A 20,520-nucleotide genomic window follows, 5' to 3' on the forward strand; every position below is an offset into this window, starting at 1 on the left:
GGTTGATTATGATAGTTTGTGCCTCTTTCAGTTTGCCAAGAAGGTTAATTTGGGCATCAGACGGATGTTTAATGGGCGCTTGCTGGCTACACTGAGGTAAATGAGAACGTGCAGTCTTGGATATTGCACGGATATAGTTTGGCTGTCAATCATTGTCATTTGGAGTTTGTGCCTCACACTCTGGAAATCACATTTTATTTTTTCCTTGGGATTTAATTTATTCTGTGCCCTGAGGAAGTTCTTTTACTCAGTGACCTTCACAGCCGCATTCTCTGCCTTTTTCCCCCTTTTTTCAAATGGAGCTCAAAGGCACAACACATCTAGAAAAGCAGTTTTCTTTCATTTTCACTTAAAAATGGAAACTTTAAAATCCATCCTTATCACTCCCTTCCAATAGAGCAAATGTTTCCGTTCTGATTGTGCAGAGGGGAACTCAGAGCGGTGGGTATGCTCGGACTGGTTCTCAGTGGTCTGTGCAGTTCCACATCCTGTACAAGAAGTAGTGAATGCCATGAAGTCAAAATGGTAGCAGAACTGGAGCTGAAGTCTCCATTTTCTTCACAGTTCCCTCAACGGCCTGTCTCACACTGGTTTGTCAGATCCCTGCTCCGAAGCCTGCGTCTTACTCTTTCTCCTTCCTGGGAAGCATGGGGAGGGTTTAACACAGGAAGATAGAATCGCTAAGGTTATTAAAAAGCTGATTTACTCTCTCTCTCTCTGTGTGTGTGTGTGTGTGTGTGTGTGTGTGTGTGTGTGTAGAGAGAGGCCAGAAAATGTTCTCTCTCTCTCTTTCTCTCTCTCTCTCTCTCTCTCTCTCTGTGTGTGTGTGTGTGTGTGTGTGTGTGTGTGTGTGTGTAGAGAGAGAGGGGGGGCCAGAAAATGTTCTCTCTCTCTCTGTGAGTGTGTGTGTGTGTGTGTGTGTGTGTGTGTGTGTAGAGAGGTCAGAAACCTCTGTGTATGTGTAGAGAGGGGGGGCAGAAAGCTGTGTGTATATGTGTGTGTATATGGAGAGAGACAGAGACAGAGACAGAGACAGAGAGAGAGAGAGAGAGAGAGAGAGAGAGAGAGAGAGAGAGAGAGAGAGAGAGAGAGAGAGAGCAAGGGGAAAGAGAGAGAGAAAGAGAGAGGAGGGAGACCGGAGAACAACCTTGAGTGCTCTTCCTCAGGTACTATCCTCCATTTTCAAGAGAGCTTCTCACTGACTGGGTCAGGCTGACCAGTGTCCAGAGATCCACTGTCTGCACCTCCCCAGCACGGATACAGCAAGTATGTGCCACCATGTTGAGTTACTTTACAGAGGTTCTAGGAATTGACCTCGGGGTCCTCAGGTTTGTGTGCCAGGCAAGCTGTTGACCAGCTGAGCTATCTCACTTTTTCATTTGTATAGCTCTTGTGCCTGGTTGATGTCCAGTACATAAATATAGGCATTATGATATGATGGCAGCTCATATCATAATGAGCTTTATGCAGACCCTTTACAAAGAAAAATAGAGGAGGCAAACAAAAAAGGGGGGAGAAAGCCCTCTACTTCTATTTCTAGGCTGCCCTTGGGTTCCTGACATAGCAGGTCTCTCAGATAATCTTATGGTCTGGATCTTGTGTGGGCACATCTCCCGAGTACCCAAGCTCAGCCATATTTATACTTAGCCCCGAACATTATTTCCTAAGGTGATGATGATAAAGCAATTACATATATGTTAAGATATCTGCACCATAGTGGTTATAACTTCAGTTCAGACATTCTCTTTTCACAATATTTACTTCTGGATTTTATGTATTTATTTCCTTTAAGCAAATAACTATTACAGAAATCAAATTTATTTTTCCATTAATGAGCTCTATGACATATGTCATACATTAAGTTATCTCAGAATTTTGTAAAATATATTTTGATTGTGTTAGATATTGTGGGCCTGAGTTCGAAAGGTAAAGAAGATCCTTAGATACTAATTCAGTCTCATCTGAGGTTCTAAAGTGAAGACAGACTTTGAACCCTCTTCTGATTTGAATGTGGCCCTTACTTAAGCATCAGTGTTGCTCAGAACATGTGTTTAAGGAGACGAGAAAAGGATCGTGCATATATGTGGTCTTACCAAATTCTTCATCACATTCAAACAAAGGATTACTTTTCTTTCATTCAGTGAAATACATGGATAGAATAGCCCTCAGGGATGTGTCACAAAATTATTGATTAGTTATGTCTTACTTTTAAGCAATAGAAAACAAAAGATAATTAGGAGAGAAGTACATCAACCAGAAGTACATCAATACTTTTTTGCTTTTTTTTGTATTATGAAAAGTGGGATGAGGTTTAATTGTAGTGTTACTTTGTGGTGTCTGTGAAAAGGAGACTTTTTATTTTGTAGACTGCCTTAGTTACTTTTCTGTGGCTGTGACAAATTTATTTGGGGCTTCTGGTTGCAAAAGAATAAGAATCTATCACAGTCACTGTGAGGAAGCTTTGTGTCACACATTGGGCATGGCAGTGGGAGTGAGTGAACGTTCACTATCTTCAACTACAAGCGTCAGCAGAGTGAGTGCAATGGAAATGGCATTTGGCCTTTGAAACATCAAAGCATGCCTCCAGGGACACGATTCCTCCAGCAAGGCCAACTTTCTAAGCCTCCCTGAACAGCCACTAACTGGGGATCAGGCATTCAAATGCCAAAGACTATGAGGAACATTTATCATTCAAAGCTCCACATATAGTCTCTGTGTCTGCAAGTTAATAAGACTCAAGTCATAACCATTTTTTTAAAGATGGAGTTGTTTCTGTGTAACCTTGGCTGTCCTAGAACTCACTCTATAGACCAGGCTGGCCTCAAACTCACAGAAATCTGCCTGGCTCTGTCTCCAAAGTGCTGGGATAAAAGGTGTGGGCCACTGCCGTCCAGCTCCATAACCATTTATTTTGACAAGAAATGGAAATCATGATTTCATATTGGTATTAGCCCAAGACCTCCTGGGTTCTGAACATCCCCAAAACTTTGTCCTCTTTATATTGAAATGTGGAAAACTTGTCTCGATTTTAGGACGCATTATTACTTACATTCTCAGAAGCCCTCCACAAATGCCTACCACTGTGCCCACAAGCTGACTTAGCCCGCTCAGACTGTGTCCTTCCACTCATACCCCTCATTTAGTACTCTTCATTTTGACTTTATGGAGAAGGCATAGATCTGTGATGTCCAGAGTGACTCCTTGTTCTCTCGTTTGACAAACACCCATGGGTTTCCCCTGGAATTAAGTATAGCCCTATCTCACAAATCCTATAGATGAGCACTTGGAATAGTCACTGTCATATATTCACTCACTCAGTCACTTCAGTCCCCTTTCCATCACAGATCTTCAGAAAGCATCGAGCTAGTGGCTCTCATCTTTTCATATCCCATCTTCCTCACATGAGCACTGCAGATGGACCACCTCAGGGCCATCTCCACCTAAACTTAGCCATTTTCTCTGAAGTAAAATTATAGCTGGGTGTTGGTGGTGCACGCCTTTAATCCCAGCACTCAGGAAGCAGAGGCAGGCGGATCTCTGTGAGTTCGAGGCCAGCCTGGTCTACAGAGTGAGTTCCAGGACAGGCTCCAAAACAATACAGAGAAACCCTGTCTCGAAAAACCAAAAAAAAAAATATATATATAACCATTATGATTCTTGCACACTTGAATCCTAATTTGAGACTTGTTTGGCATTCACTTGTTTTAAGCTTCCATTCAGCACCCTTAAGCCCCTTTATTTGAGCAACTATTTGTTGAATCAAATCTTCTCTGAAATTGTATTTTTAAAAAACAATGATAATTATAGTGATGAAACCATATCACTTTATATAATACAAGTGTTATAAGGTTTGAAACAGGGATTTATCTTCCCCTACAATGATAAATTAGAGAATAATGTGAAATAATGCTGTTTAAACATTAATACTGAATCTGAAATTCAAGATGTGAAGGCAGTCACTGGGTGGCCTTTGTAACACATTGGCAGCTTAGGTCTTGTCTCCCCTTCCCATCTGATGTTATGGAGCCTGTTCCCTGACCCAACCCCTTTAGAGTATTTGCTGGCTCCTCACAGTGCATAGTCCCATGCAACTTGGTCACCCTCTGTGCACCATTTCATCATAGCATCACTACTTGAGGGAGTTGACTATCTCTTTGCTCATGACTTTGGTTGGATGCTAGAGCCTGTGAGGTTCATTTGTGTTTGTGCCTGGTCCAATGAGTCAGCTGGGCTACCTGAGCAGGGGCATGAGGATTGAGAAAAGGCAGATAAAGGAAACACAGACGAAACACAGGATAGATTCGGGAGGATTGCCTGGTCCATGCCTTTCAGAACACTGGACAGCTCCAAGTTTAATTTAGACCCTGCTTTCATACAGACCAGAGGCAAAGCAGAACAAAGAGCAACACAGTTAACCAGCTCCCTGCACTGAATCGAGGAGCAGCCAGGTTCACTGTCTATTGGGTGAGTCCTACTAGCAGCAAGCAGCCTCATTCCCTATCTTTATGTGCCTGTTGGCTGGCATCAGAAGCTTGTTAGTTAGATAATATGTTCCTTTCCATGGGCTTAAAACTTTCTCACAGTTTTCAAGGAGACTAAAACAAACAAGGTTAAACTCTAATGTCTTATAAGTCAGAATAGACTCCAGGTGGAAACTGAGTCACTTGTGAGTTCCCACACATTTGACCATGGACCCCGAGTCATTTGACTTTGATTTTAATTGGGGAGTATAAGTATCCAGTGAATCTTCTGTTGGATCATTGTTCATGAACCAGTTCACAAAGAGGGATTCAAAGGCTTGACACTCTCAGGCATGTTCACAAATTAAACAGTTTTGTTAGCCATAACATATATGTTTTCCAGCAACATTAAAACATCAATGAAATGGCAGCATAGAAAGATGGTCCATACATGCAGCTGGATCTCTGTCTCCAAACAGTCTAACTTCCACATCTTTAAGGTTTTCCACTTTTATTCCAGTTGCATGAGTATATCATGCAGAGACTTGGGGTACTTGGCTTGGTGTGGTACTAGTAGACATGGAATTGATTGGTAAGTAAGAATTCGTGTATGTATACTGGTCAGAATCTTTCTCATTGAGTCCATTCTCCTTACATAGTTTCTCCTCTCAAGAAACTGAGGAATCGATGAGTTAAAAAAAACTGAAGGAAAGATTCATGGTTATATCATTATGTCATTTATCCACAGAACAACAAAAATCTGTAGTCAGCTCAGACAATCAACTTTTTTTTGTTTTTGTTTTTGTTTTGTTGTTGTTGTTGCTGCTGTTATTGTTTTAGTTTTCAGCAACTCTTGAGCTGGCCTGTATGTGTTTTTTGTTTATCCCTAGGTTAAATGAGATGAGATTGAAGGAGATTGAGAACTCATGGATAAGAGTTCAAATATTTCCCAAACCAAAGGGGAAAATATTATTTAGAAACCACTAGAATCAAGTATTTTTCTCTCTCCTGCTTTTTAGTTATCTGTTTACTCATGCTTTTATGGCCATAATTCAACAAAGCCACGTGACTTAAAATACTGCAATGGAATTTCTGGGTCATTTGTGACATAGGACCATCAAAAGGGGTATCTCATCTGTTGCACTGTCATGCATTTAATATTGCTTTACAACGTGGGAAACACTTATAATCTACAATTATCCTAAAAGTTTATGTCAACATCATACAATATTATGTCATGTAAAAGATAGTAGGAATGTGATGATCTTTGTCTTGAACTTAAAATAATATTTACATTAATATCTCTATCCCTTGGTTGCCATGGCACGCATTATATATATATTGTGTAAAGGTTACAATTTACCAAGCGTTTTCACATGTTATCTCACTTGTAATCTTGAGAACCTGGTGACATGTGAGGTATCATCCTAGTGTGCAGATGCTGAAACTGTGTTGTCGGGTTTTTTTTCCCAAGGGGGAGTGGGGCTCTAATCCTCACATATACAAAATAAGCTCCAATCTGCCTGAAGTACTACAGTCTCATCCTGGAAATGGGTTTTTGTTCTGTATGTCCTTATTCCTTTATATCTTGCCACATTTACCTCACAGGGTATGTGCCAAATAGTGATAAAGGGGGAAAAACCATGATTCCCTGTGATGTTACCCTGATAATGTCCTCACTGCATGCTTGGGAGAGAATGTAAATGACGGACCACACAGGATTCTCCATTCATTGTTTTCCTGTGGGACATAGTAGGGTTTCTGTCATTTTTCAAGGTTATTCCAACAGCTTATTAGTGATTGACCATACACAAAGTTCCTTTAAATCCAATGGGATATGCTATACTGACATACAGTAGCATCTTATTTAGACATAACTATGTCATCAGTTGGTATCATAGAATGCCCTCCCCAGTCTCATTGACTGATGGATGCCTATTGTCTTTCTGCTTGCTGTCATAAAAATACTGAAGGTCAATTATAGATGTTACTTCAATAATTATGCATTTGTTTTGGTCAAATGTGAGATGAGCAAGAACAAGTTTTATTTTTGAGTATTATATTGGTGATGCTGGCATGAGTGATGTTGGCTGTATTTTATTGTCTTACTATCAAAGAAGTTTGTCAGTCTGGAGGCAAAGTTTATGTGCAAAGCATACTAAATATTTTCCTTAAATATAATATCTGATTCTTGAATTCTATTTAAGTATCATTTTGAAGTAATCACCTTGAAATTTTAAAATGTCTTTGGTTCTTCAGTCAAAGATAATTTAATTTATATAAGAGATGTAACTATTAATACATTAATATATTTGGATCCAAGCTCTTGGAAGGGATTGAAAATCCTCACAAAACCATGTTATAAACCAGTTTCTACATGTGGGCTCCTATATACCTATGCCTTCACACGTATATATGCTAGACGGGTTAGTTTTTGTTGACCTGACACAAACTCGGGTTACCTGGGGGGGGGACAAGTTGGAGAATTGTCTCCATCAGATTGGCCTGCAGGCATGCCTATGAGGCATTTTCTTGATTGTGGGTGGTCTCATTGATGGGCATATGAGGGGTCAGGAAGTTGACAGAAGAACAGAGAAGACCAAGGAAAGAGATACCTTAATAGAGGGAGCTCTTATGGGCTTAACAAGAACCTAGCATTAGGGAAATCTCCAGGATTCCACAAAGATGACCTCAACTAAGAATCTAAGCTATAGTGCAGAGGCTACCTTTAATGTCCTTCCCCTATAATGAGATTGATGACTACCTTAAATGCCATCCTAGAGCGTTCACCCTGTAGCTGATGGAAGCAGAAGCAGATTCATAGCTAAGCACTGAGCTGAACTCCTAGATTCCAGTTGTAGAGAGGGAGAAGGGATGAATAAAGGGGTCAAGACAATGTTGAAGAAACCCACAGAAACAGCTGACCTGAACAAGGGGGAACTCATGGACTCCAGACTGGCAGCTGGGGAACCTGCATAAAACTGAACTAGACCCCCTGAATGTGGGTGTCAGTTGTGGGCCTTGGGAAGTCTATGGGACCTCTGGCAGTAGAACCAGTATTTATCCCTAGTGCATGTGTGCTTTCGAATTCCATTTTCTATGGAGGGATTCTCTCTCAGCCTAGCTACACAGGGGAGGCCCTAGGTCTTGCCCCAAATGATATGACAGACTCTGATGATCTCCCATGGGAAGCCTCACCCTCTCTGAGGAGTGGAATGGGGGAGTAGGGTAGGGGGATGGTGGGTGGAATGGAAGGACAGGAGGGAGAGGGAACTGGCATTGGTATGTAAAATACAACTGTTTTTAATTTAAATAAAAATTAATTAAAAATAGATAGTAAATAAGCCAGGGGAAGTAACCCTTTAAGCAGATTTCCTCCATGGTCTCTGCTTAGCTCCTGCCTTGGCTTCCTGTGATGATGGGATGTAACCTATACACCAAGCAAACCCTTTCTTCTCCCAAGTTTGGACAGTGTCTTATCACAGTAACAGAAATATACTGGGACACATTCAGATGTCTTGCTGAGTACAGGATTATGTAATTAAGAGTCTCAAGTTTTTTTTTTATGAAAACAAATCAATGAAAACTATTCATGCTTTGGAAACCCATGGCGTGAATACCATGTATAGCAGTTAAGTTTAGTTGCCTATCCCACATATGGGGAGTTCTGTTGTAAAATATTTTTGATACATAGGAGATAGTTACCCATAAGAATAAAATACTATTACCAACTTATTCATTTCTAAATGAGGAGAAATGGCTGACCCAGTGTCAGCTGCAGCTCTTTTCTTTCATACATTATATTTTTAACTTGATTACAGGATACCAGATTCAATATGACTTTTTCATACCCACTTCATTTTAGTTAGCTCTCTCCCATCCTTTGTCTCACTGGATATATCTTTCCCCTAGTTTCCTGTATTTTCCTATTTAAAAACTTCAGTTTTATTTATGGCTGAATAAATTTGCACTGTGTATATGTACTACATATTCATTATCCATTATTAGTTGATGGACATCTAATCTGATTCCATTTCCTGGCTATAATGATTGTCACAGCAACGAACACAGGTGAGCAAGTAGGATGTAGAGTCCTTTGGAAGTATGCCCAGGAATTGGAATATAGTTGGATTGTATGCTAGATTTATTTCTCACTTTTTGTTGAATCTCCACCCTGATTTCCATAGTGACTACACTATTTTGTACTCTCGCCAACAGTGGTTACTCTTTCCCCACATCCTGTGCAGCCTTTGTTGTCATTTAATTTCCCAATAGTAGACATTCTGGCAGTGGTGAGGTGGAATCTCATGTTTTATAGTTTTCTCCGATGGCTAATGATATTGAACCCTTTTAAAAGCCATTCATGTTTCTTCTTTTGTAAATTAAGATCCATAGTCTACTTTTGAAAGAGTTTTTTTGCTTTCTTATTTTGTTTTCTGAAATTTTTGTGCATTCTAGGGAATAATATTCTGTCAGATAGATAGGTAGCAAAGACATCTTCCATTCGGTAGGCAGTCTTGTTCCCATGGCTGTACAGAAACTTTTTAGTTTCACGGCGCCCAGTTTGCCAGTTGTTGGCCTCATTTCCCTGGCAACCAGAGTCCCAATTTAGAAAGTACTTACTTATGTGTAAATGTTGTAGTATACTCTCTACCTTCTCTTGTAGCAATTTCAGGTTTTATGCTGAGGTCTTTTATCTATTTGGAACTGATGTTTGTGTTGGCTGATAGATAAAGTTCTATCTATCTATCTATCTATCTATCTATCTATCTATCTATCTATCTATCTGGTTACCAGCTTTCCAGCATGAGTGGTTGAAGATGGAGTCTTACCTCCATGCCTATCCTACCAAAAGCAACTTACAGATTCATTGCACTCCTAACTCAAATTGCTAATCTGGGCTTTACAGAATTACAAAAATATCATTGATAGGCAATCCTGAGCAAGAGGAGCAATGCCAGAAGCATCAACATACTCAATCTCTAGTTGTACTACAGAACCACACTAATAAAAACAGCATGATACCACCCCCAAAAAACAGACTCGGATATCAGAGGAATGTAATAAAGGAGCTGGATTTAAGTCACACAATTACAGCCAGGCACAGCATTTATGATGCTCTTTACAATTGGCTTTTCAAAAAAATCAACTCAAAATGGTAGCCAGTTCTGTATCAATAAATACTAAATGTTGATTTTCTCATTTGAATTTTCTCTTTGTCTCTGTATACAAAGTACTTTTTAAAATATCCTACTGTATTATGGGTCTAAACCAAAGAGCAACTTGTATACTTGGGGTTTGTACTCCTGACTGTGTGAACTGTGGGTGTGTGGGCCTTGGGGAAAGCCTGAGGTGGTTTCCCTTGCAGCCTCTGTAGCATGGATCTGTACCTTCTTCCTCTATAGGTAAGTTTCATGTTTTGTGTCAGGGGGTGTTGCTTTTGGAGCCCTAGTGTATGTATAAAGATGCTTAGTAGAACACATATTTTATGCGAAAGGTGAAAATAATAGCATTTATCAATGTCCCAACTTCATAAAATTTTAAGTGAACAATGAAGGAATGTATTATCATCACATCTGCTAAGCCGAGTCTTTGTTTTAAACTTGCTGGAGTTCTCCTTCCTTCAGCACATGATCCTGGGGCCTCATAAGATTTGATTCCATTGAAATATGTTTCTTAGATGGAAAAATCGCCTATGCATCATGTGTCTGCAGTCAGCTATAATGGTTAATGTGCAACCTTCCTTGAAAAATCTGGTTTACAAGCAAAATGTTGACACAGTTTTAATTATAGCACTCGAGTGAGCAGTGTTGTAATTTTTAATACTCCTCCATGGTAACATTGTCACTGTTCTAATAGAGGAAACACACTGATCTGGCATCCCTAGTTTCCAGTGCTTTGGGGTTTTACGGGAATGCTGTCTTTTTCTTAGTTGCAATTTTTCATTTGGTCTTAAAGAAAAAGATGTAACTCGGGGTTTGTTGTGTTTATTTATTAATATAAGCATTCTCTGTGACAGTCACTACTGTGATTTAATATGCCACTCTGTGGACCTTACGTGACTCATGTGAAGGAGGTGGCTTCTGTGTAATACAGTATGGAAAATCTAGATGCAGGCTTACTTTCATTGCAGAAACTTTCCACATTTTTAACCTGTATAAACTATACCGATATTAAAATTTGGTTACACTAAGGATCTGTGTTTTCCAGAAATAAAGTCCCATTAAAATGGTGTCTAAAGTAACGTGCTTTAATGCAGTCACAATCACTGAGCTCTCTCCTGTGGTCATGATTAAAGAGTGCATTGCTGTTCGTTCAGCATGAGCTGTTCTCTCTTCTCACTCACTAGCCAGGTCTGCCCTTTAATGTACCCATGAACATGGGAGGTTCGTGAATGTCAGCATCTGGGTTGGCTCTTGTGTTCTTCCATACTTCTTTCTGAGGTAGCACAGTGTGCTTTATGATAACTCTTGGGCTCCAAGGAGAGCCAGGTGCTCTGATCTGTCTGAATGGAAAGGACACAGTCACGTGCCCTGACAGCATGGACAGTGAAAAAGGAGGCTATCTACAGCCAAGTTTAGGCCAGGGCAGGACAAATGCTGAAAACAAAGTAGGTGCTGGAGGATGGCTGACTCCTCTGATAAGAATACCTTTCTCAGTGAGAAGAGTATGTGTGGATCAAGACCAAATGGCTATCATTTCAGATGTTGTGACATGATCTTATCTCTCTTTACTGTTAAAGATTTGATCACTCGTCTCATGACAACCTGCTTTTTCACATCTTAAAAAAGTTTTCATCATGTATTATTTACATACCAAAAGTTTCATTATATTTTCATCCATAAATAGAAAACCAGGAAACAGGGAGGACCCTAAGAGAAAAATACATGTTCATCCGAAGAAGGGGAAAGGGATAAGAACTCCTGAGCAAATTGGGAGCACAGGGGGAAAGGGAAGGGAAAGAGGAAAAAAAAACAGAGAGAGAAGAGATGGGGGGAGGAGAACAAGAGGGATCAGGAAGACTGAGACAGGGGAGGAACAGAAGAGGACAAGAAGGAGATACCTTAATAGAAGGAGCCTGTATAGGTTTAAAGGGAAATCTGGCACTAGGGAAATGTCCAGAGATCCACAAAGATGACTCCAGCTAAGAATCTAGGCAACAGTGGAGAGGCCGCCTTTGATGCCCTTCCCCTATAATGCAATTGATGACTACCTTAATTGCCATCCTAGAACCTTTATCCAGTAGCTGGTGGAAAGAGAAGCAGGCACCCACAGCTAAGCACTGAACCATACTCCTGGAATCCAGTTGTAGAGAGGGAGGAGGGATAAGCAAAGGAGTCAAGACTATGCTGCAGAAACCTACAGAACCAGCTGACCTGACCTAGTGAGAGCACACAGACTCCAGTCATAAAACTGGGGAACCAGCATTGGAATGAATCAAACCCTCTGGATAAAGGTGCCAGTTAGGAGGCCTGGGCAGTCTATGGGACCTCTAACAGTGGAAACAGTATTTATACCTAGTACATAAATGGACTTCAGGAGCCCATTACCTATGGAGGGATACTATTTCAGCCCAGACACATGAGGAGGGCTTAGGCCCTCCCAAATAATGTGACAGATTTTGATGATCCCCCATGGAAGGCCTCACTGTCCTTGGCAATCAGGTGGGTGATGGGTTGGGGGGATTCATAGGGAGTATAGGAGCATGGGAGGGAGAAGGAACAGGGGGATTGATATGTAAAATGATTGTTTCTAAATAAAAAATAAAAAATAACATTTGCTGATTATATTCACCCAGTTATTCCATCTTATCACTTTTCCAGTCAATTAATCTTCTTGCTCTTCTTCTAGTTTCATTTCTTCTTGTCTTGTGTGTGATCCAGTTCATTTAATCAGGGTTCCTTGCACGAGCGTGAATGAGGACTTATCTACAGGGACATTGGCAACTTACTAGTGGCTACACCACTGGGAAAAATGCCTCCTCCTCCCCTAGCTGCCATTAACTGCCAGTAGCAACTTAGGGAGGGGAGGACCTCATGAACACCCTCCCAAGAACCTTCATTTTAAGGGCATGTGTCCCACACACCTGTTTCGTGCAAAGATACTTCTCTCTGTACATGAACACACTGATGTATCTTTTGGAGCTAAGGATAACTTTATAATTAATACATTTTCTAGACTTCTGAGGCTAAGAATTTGTACCTTTTTATTGCTTTGGTATAAAATTGTATAGTGCATACACATTCTACATATACAAGTAGAGTTGGGCTTCAAAACATCTGCTTTTTCATAAAAAGGACCAAGAATTTTAGATTTCAACACAGCAGCTTCTGAGTGTGTCCAACAGGATCTATAAAGACATAACTCAAGGACTTGATGTTAGGAATGCAACATTTGTTCATGTGATATACTTCTGAAGTGTATGTGAGCAAACCATATGTGTTTATTTAAAACAATATATGTAGAATTTAGGATTACATGTTATTGAATTCAGCATTGTGTGTGGACATGTCCTATATTCTCCTCCCTAAACTAGCACGCTCATCTCAGAGATGCTGAGGAAAACAAAGGGAAGGATTCCATTTCCATATATCTTTGATCCCAGTTGAGTTTATAAGGAATAACTTGGTATATCTGTTAGAACATGGATCAGTAAAGACACAAAGCATGTCCTATCCCTGAGTGTTTGCCCACAAAATCTTAATTTGTTGTCTTTAAGTTTATGCTGTTTATTTTTGAAAGGGACTCATGAGATTTGCTAAAAAATATTGCTAGCTTAGTCTGGAGCAAAGTCTACTTATTTTACAAGCATACTTTATTTTCTTGTCTGGAGCATTTGCAGTTATTCAAATTACATACCATATGTATGTTTGTTTGGGTTCTATTTTAAGGTTATTGATGAGAAAGTAATGGCAAGTTGGTATAATAGGGAGACACATTGTATAATTTGAACAGTGGGTTTCTAGTTGCAACGTTTGTGCTATGAATTTAGATGGCTTTAGCTTATACCTGTCTGGATTCAGTTTATACCTGTAAAATTAAGACGTTTAAACCAAAAGTTTATTCTTGTATGAAAGTTTCATTATTAATTTGAAAGTTTAAAAGACTATAGTTTTCTTTGCTCTGTCAAGAACCTTAAATATCAGTGTTCAGCATCAAGCATGGAAGGGGCTAGACAAAGGCTATATACATCCAAAATGTGCTGTAATGTGGGATTTGGAGAGAGTATAAACACCTATAGGAAAGCTATAAACATGAAATAATAATATATCGCCGGGCGGTGGTGGCACATGCCTTTAATCCCAGCATTCGGGAGGCAGAGGCAGGCGGATCTCTGTGAGTTCGAGGCCGGGCTGTACCGATAGCCTCCGAAACAATACAGAGAAACCCTGTCTCGTAAAAACCAAAAAAAAAAAAAACCAAAAAACAACAAAGAAATAATAATATATCAATGGGAGCCTGTGGTAGATAGATAAATATAAAGGAATAAAGGACTGATGATGACTAAGAAAACTAGAAGAAACAGACTAAGAACATCTGTAAATAAAATTCTGTCCATCTAGCAAATATTCATAGCACCGTGGACCAGGCAATGTCCTTATCAAAGATCCAAGGCTGAGACATATTGGCTGAGGTTGAATTAAGCTCCCGTGGTTTAGGAAGGGACAGTTCCTAATGGAGTTGTTTGAACTGAGGTAGGTAGAATGCATACAGGAGAATCCCCTGTTATTCCTGAATATGATGATGTATGATGTCATAAGGTTTGGGCAAAATCTTGCCCATTGGTCATTTTTCCTAAGCATTATTGATAGTGAGTTCCTAAAGTAAATTGCAATCTTTTGTATATGCTGTTTTTCTCAACAAAAAGATGAGAGATACGATTATGGTTATACACTATATTTTCTTCTCACTTAAATACTAGAAGTTATAGGATGTTGGCAGGCTAGAAGAAATAGTAGGGTTCTAGCCCACCATGAGGTATGCTTCCTTAATGTCATGCCATCTTGAAAGTGCCCGTTTCCAGGATAACCTTTTCTACATAGAATCTGTAAAATATGCAGCATAGCTAGGAAAGAATGAATAATAAAAACCCAGAGAGATATTGGGGTTCAAGCAGAAGATCTGAAAAGCAAAGCAACCAGCCAATAGCTCTTACCTCTACCAAGGCTGAAATGGAGATCCTGTCTTCCCTGTGGCTGGAAACTGAACCTCCAATGAGACCCTTTGCTTCTTCCTTATATACTTCTCGAGTGCTGGTATTAAAGGTGTGAGCTCTGCTTCTCATTTAGACTGACTCACTCTCAGTGTAGCCCAGGGTGGTTTTGGGCTCACAGAGATCCATCTGTATCTGTCTCCTGAGTTCTGGGATTAAAGGTGTGTGCCACCACTGCCTGATGTCTATGGCTAACTAGTGTGGCTATCTTTTCATTCTGATCCCCAGGCAAGCTTTATCAAATCAAAAACAATATATCTGAACACTTTGTTGGCTTGTGTAGCATCTTGGGTTTGTTAGAAAGATAGATGCCTGACTCCACCACTCTAGTAAGACAGAATCTACATCTGAACCAGAACACGGGGTAACTGATATGCAAGTGAGGTCTGAAGTTGGCATCAGTGCAGTTATTGTATATTGCATTTCCTGTTGATCTAGATAAACTCATGTATAGCATGCTTGCAAGTTCTGAAAATGTCAATGAATCATAAAAGTATAAAAATGATATCCAGAAATAAAAATCATCTCAAAACCAAACTAACACAGGTACACAGACTAGTGTATAGTATTAATTTATAGTGTTGGGGAGATAAATTGAAAGCTTCAAAAGTTATGTACCATGGCAGGAGAAGGGAAAGCCAGTGACTACTGGTTCTTTGCCATTTTGAATTGAGAGTTCCTAGAAGCCAAACAGAGCTGAGGCTTGTGTAGGTCTCACCCCAACAGTGACATAATGTCCTAGGAAGAGAAAGACAATGTGTGTTTGGAGGTGATAGGGGAGACTGGTTGTGGCTTAGGAACAACTGATTTATGGAGAGAGAGGAAGAACTAATTAAGTAGGCCATGCCATGCTAAAAATGAGGCTTTTGGAGACATGAGCATTTATCTTGTGTTTACTCAGTGCTGTCTCCTGTAGTTTCTACATGGGGCATGCAGAGCTGCATGAATGCTGAGAAACTGTTGCACCCCAAAACCCTATCTACTGCAGCTACTAATATTAGGAGCAGTAGCAGAATTGGTGCCTGATAAACAACTTGTAGTAGGGTAACTTTATTAATGAGAACTTTTGAAAGCCTTTGAAAAGCCATTTATTGAGTTACTCAGTTACCTCCATATGGGGATAATTGGAGGCCCCATCTCTCAAAACCCTCTAAAATTGAGACAGAGAGGAAATAGGATGCCACATGTGAGAATGCTCTTCAGACTGGCACAGACTGGGTGAAAGACAGGGGATGTGTTTCTCTTGCAGCTTCCATTACTGACAACGTTACCATACAAAGATGCCTTTCCTTCATCAGGTTAATGTCTTATTTAAATAAAAATGCACTCTTCTATTTTTAACAAAGTCTATAAAATGTTACTTCTCTTCCCTTGGTGGTCTCTGCCTCATTGGTACCCCATGCTTCTTTTTGCTTGTTTGTTTCATTAGCTACACAGTAGTTAATTAAGAGAGGTACTCACTGCATAACAGAAGTAGCTTCACCCCCTCTACTTACTTTTTCCAGGTGAGAGGACAATGCACTTTGCCTTTTGGAACCGTTTGTCAAATGAATGGAGAAACCCTAGCAGTCTGGAATCATTCAGTGCCTTAGAAACTTTGTGAGGATTCTTTATACCAGGCCCAACCCAGCTCATGTCACCAGGGAGTAATGGTCTAAGGGTGGCACACCTCCTCCTTTGTCTTTCCACAGATTGAGCATCATCTAAGAGGAAAGACTCCAACTGCAGTTCCATGAGACAGAAAGCAAATAAGCAGTTGAATAAAGTATTCAAAATCATTCCTTTCTGATGGGAGATGCTATTCTGTATATGTTTGTCTTATTGGTTGATGAATAAAACACTGTGTGGCTAGTGGCCAGGCATGAAGGTGGGGCTACCAGATGAAGAGGATTCTGGGAGGTATAGGCAGAGAGAAGTCATCATGTAAGCCTGGGAAGATAGGACACGAATCAGGCCTCCCATAAGATAAGACTGTGTATGTATATATACATATGGGTTAATAATTAATACAGAGCTAGCCAATAAGAAACCCAAGCCACCAGCCAATAGTTTCATAATATAAGTCTCTGAGTGTTCATTTGGGGAAAAGAGGCTGCAGAACTGGCCAGGAAATCCCATAACACCTTTCCCCTGCCACTTTAGTACTATCTAGGAAACTTGGTTTCATATGGATACTGCTAGGATTTACTAATGTCATTTATGTCAACTGGATATACTAAGTATACTGTTTAATGTTAGTGTATGGGATGGTTTAACACACTCAAATATCAAGTCACATTAGTTAGGAAGTTAGCAATGCTTTCTGCTATTGTCCCCATAATACAAAGATTAATTCTTCTATCTCCTCTTTGTGGAAATGGCTCTTAACCAACCACCAGAATCTTACATTGCAAATGACAACAGTCTTCATGGTGAAATTTAAGAGTCAGGGGCAAAAACGATGTAAGTTGCATTGCTGCTTTATCTGGTCTTGCCTCCTCCTGATTGATATACCTACCAAGTGGTGGAGGGAGGCCTTTTTTTTCCTAAATCACTCTTCCCACCATGTGTTTTTCCTGGTGGTTGGGTGACGGGGCTTCAGTGCAGATGAAGAGGACATGCTGTTTCACAATATTTTTGTTCTTTGAAAAGTAATTATTGTTCATCCTAAAAGATGTCATAAGCCCTGAGTGTGCTGCTTAACACACATACTCTCTCTCACTCCACCAGCACTGCCTTGAATTCCGTGTCTTTGCTGGTAGAGAAAAAAAAAATCCTCACCTAGGCACCAACCTATTCCAGTGTTATGCTGTGTGGGAGACGCTTTGATTGCTGTCCGAAAGAACAGCAGTGACTTGCCATGTGCGGTTGCTGTCGTCCACTCTTCCTCGCTTGGTATCCCCTTCTCTTACGCCACTTCCTTCTGTTTCAGCTAGCTGTGAGGTGGCTGGAGCACAACTGCCATTACCAGCATTTGGACGAGCTCCTGCAGTACATCCGCTTTGGCCTCATGGATGTGGATACTCTCCACACGGTTGCCCTATCCCACCCCCTGGTCCAGGCCAGCGAGACCGCAACTGCCCTTGTCAATGAGGCCCTGGAATACCACCAAAGCATCTATGCACAGCCCGTGTGGCAGACCCGCAGGACCAAACCGCGGTTCCAGTCAGACACACTCTATATCATTGGTGGGAAGAAGCGTGAGGTCTGTAAAGTCAAGGAACTTCGGTACTTCAACCCGGTGGACCAGGAGAACGCCCTCATAGCTGCCATCGCCAACTGGAGTGAGCTGGCTCCCATGCCCGTGGGAAGGAGTCACCACTGCGTGGCAGTCATGGGGGACTTCCTGTTTGTAGCAGGAGGGGAAGTGGAGCATGCCAGTGGCCGGACGTGTGCAGTGAGGACTGCCTGTCGCTATGACCCTCGCAGTAATTCCTGGGCAGAGATAGCACCCATGAAAAACTGCCGAGAGCATTTTGTGCTGGGCGCCATAGATGAATACCTCTATGCAGTCGGGGGCAGAAATGAACTGCGCCAGGTTCTGCCCACGGTCGAACGGTACTGCCCCAAGAAGAACAAATGGACTTTTGTGCAGTCCTTTGACCGATCCCTTTCGTGTCACGCTGGATATGTGGCTGATGGTCTTCTTTGGATATCAGGTAGAGCGTGCCTCCTGTGTTGCGTTTATTGAAAAGCGCTTTCGCTGTGACTTAAATTTGAAAGTCCTCTCCTTGAGAGTAGCCCTAAGTAATCAAACGATTGAGCTCAGGATGCTATTTTAGCTAATTAGCCATCGTTTATCGAGCACCTACTCGATACAGAACAATGTAACTAATTGGAACTAATTGACCTCTCGTGATTTTTCTGAGTGACGAGTTATATAAAAATTCAGGATGAAAGTTAACGAGATCGTCACACCTGTTTTTCTACCAAGTCTTCTATTGTTTGCATTGTCAGCTCTTGGTTACCTGTGGGGTGAATTGCACATCTAGTGTTTTACCCAAGACTTTTACTTTTCCTTACACTCTTGGCTGCCCAACTGGGAGCCATTTTGTTAGAAGCAGGAGAAATAAAATCCTAATAAACTCTCAGTCAGGGATAAGCTATGCTGTGTATTGGAGAAAGGAATTAAATTAATGTTATCTGTGTTAGTGGTGTCATCCATTCCCGCTTACTCTCCCATTCTTACCTACCATTTGTGAAGGAAGTTTAAGGTCTATTTAACTTTACTCTGTTCACTTATGCTTAAGGAAAAAGTAGAGGAACTACTATAGTGAACGGGGTATACCAAAACAAAGCTTCAGCCACCAGTCACTCATGGATAGTCTTTTTATCCTGACTTTTTCCAGTTCCCTCCTGGCAGTCATGGTGTTTGTCCAGAAGTCTCTATGGCCTGTGTTGTCAGTCTCATAGTGTCAACCTATGTTTTCTGTTCTCAGGGGGAGAAGTTGCCTTGTCTCTCAGTTGGAGGCTACCATTTTGTAACCCAAATAGAAGTTGGATTTCTGTGTCACAGCAGACATGTGACAATGATAGAAAGATCCTTAGGTGAAATATTGAAGGGCAATCCCGATATTCTGACTTAGAAGAGACAGCTGCATTAGGAATTGAAGGCTCTTGGATTTCCCCAGTAGCCATTTCCAGTTTTCAAACATCAATTTTGACAAAATTATCCATAGATTAAGTCAGTTTTGGCCCTGCTCAGTTTTCCCTCTACCGTCTTCGATAACCCAGGAAACAGGCAGTCTCAGCTTCTCTGACTGAGGCTTCAGTTTTTTTCACTGATGTAGCCTGTCTTATATTGGAGTTGAAGTAATTGATGAACTAATGCATGAAATATGGACTGAGAATATACAAAGAGAATATATGAGAACCAGTATCTACATCCTATATACAAAGTAAAAACATTAGAAATTAGCATATGTGTAGATGCATTTATAGTCTTACTTATTAGTGACTTTCCTTTGCATTAAATATGTATTTCAACTACTAAAAGAGCCACTGGGACTATGGCTGGCTTTGCTGAAGAAACTTCAAAATGACTGCACTGAGTCTTTGTTAATAACAGGAATAGGTGTGGACTTCCCTGGACACAGAGTGAGGATGGGCTTATGAAATCAATGCAGTTTGTATTTTCTCCCAATTTACATCTCTTCCATTGATAAATTGGTTTCACGTGTTTTTAATGCAGTATATTCTTAAATTTTGCAATGTACTTTCTAAATTTTGTATGAATTTCACATAAATATTTTAATAAGTATGTCATACTTGGCACTGCAAAACTAGCTTTTAAAATATCCTTGACTTTCCCTCACATAGTCATAAAGCCTTGACTGCTCTATGCCCCTTTCATGAAGCTCAAACACCTGGCCAGATGTAGCATCCTGGGATCAAGCGAAAGTGTATGTGTTTCCCCTTCCCATTTTTTAAAAAAATCCATCACTTTACTGTGTATCTTATCACCGTCTCACTTTGCTTAACTCCTACTGTGGAAGGAAATACCTTTTCTTTATTCCATGTACTGACAAATGCTGCCTGTGTTAACCGTATTTAATGAAAACAATCAGAATTTTCTCAGGTCTGTTTCTCCCTACTGTGCACTTGAGATGAGAAGCTCACTTTCCTGTGTGGAGTATGGTACCTTTAATTAGGAAGAACAGGAAATCATCGGCGATATCCCTAATACCGCCAGTCATCTGCCTCTCTCCTCAGGCCCAGATTATAATAAATCAATTGTGAATTTAACCATGAATGGGGAGGGCTGATTGGATTTGCTTATGGGCCCCTTTAAAAGAAGACAGGAATATTTCATCTTCCTGACTCTTATTTGGAAATGTTAGCTTGGTTTCTTGGAACAGATGAAAATGT

The 20,520-nt window shown here is 40.6% G+C and overlaps 1 protein-coding gene across 8 annotated transcripts in view; it reads left to right on the plus strand.

Annotated features, from left to right (window-relative positions):
• Window positions 1–20,520, plus strand: part of Klhl32 (kelch like family member 32) — a 215,215-nt gene that overhangs the window by 165,122 nt on the left and 29,573 nt on the right. For 4 of the 8 annotated variants that reach the window (XM_040740693.1, XM_040740687.1, XM_040740682.1 and 1 more), the window contains one exon: window positions 17,585–18,311. The exons of 2 other annotated variants lie outside the window; for them this stretch is intronic. In XM_040740693.1, coding sequence (XP_040596627.1) covers window positions 17,585–18,311 — 727 coding nt within the window. Of the gene's footprint in view, window positions 1–17,584; window positions 18,312–20,520 lie in introns of those variants that run through there. 2 more of the 8 variants (XM_040740706.1, XM_040740700.1) reach the window with 2 other exon arrangements.

The sequence above is a fragment of the Mesocricetus auratus genome, unplaced genomic scaffold, assembly GCF_017639785.1.
Source record: "Mesocricetus auratus isolate SY011 unplaced genomic scaffold, BCM_Maur_2.0 Super-Scaffold_6730, whole genome shotgun sequence".
NCBI lineage: Eukaryota > Metazoa > Chordata > Mammalia > Rodentia > Cricetidae > Mesocricetus > Mesocricetus auratus.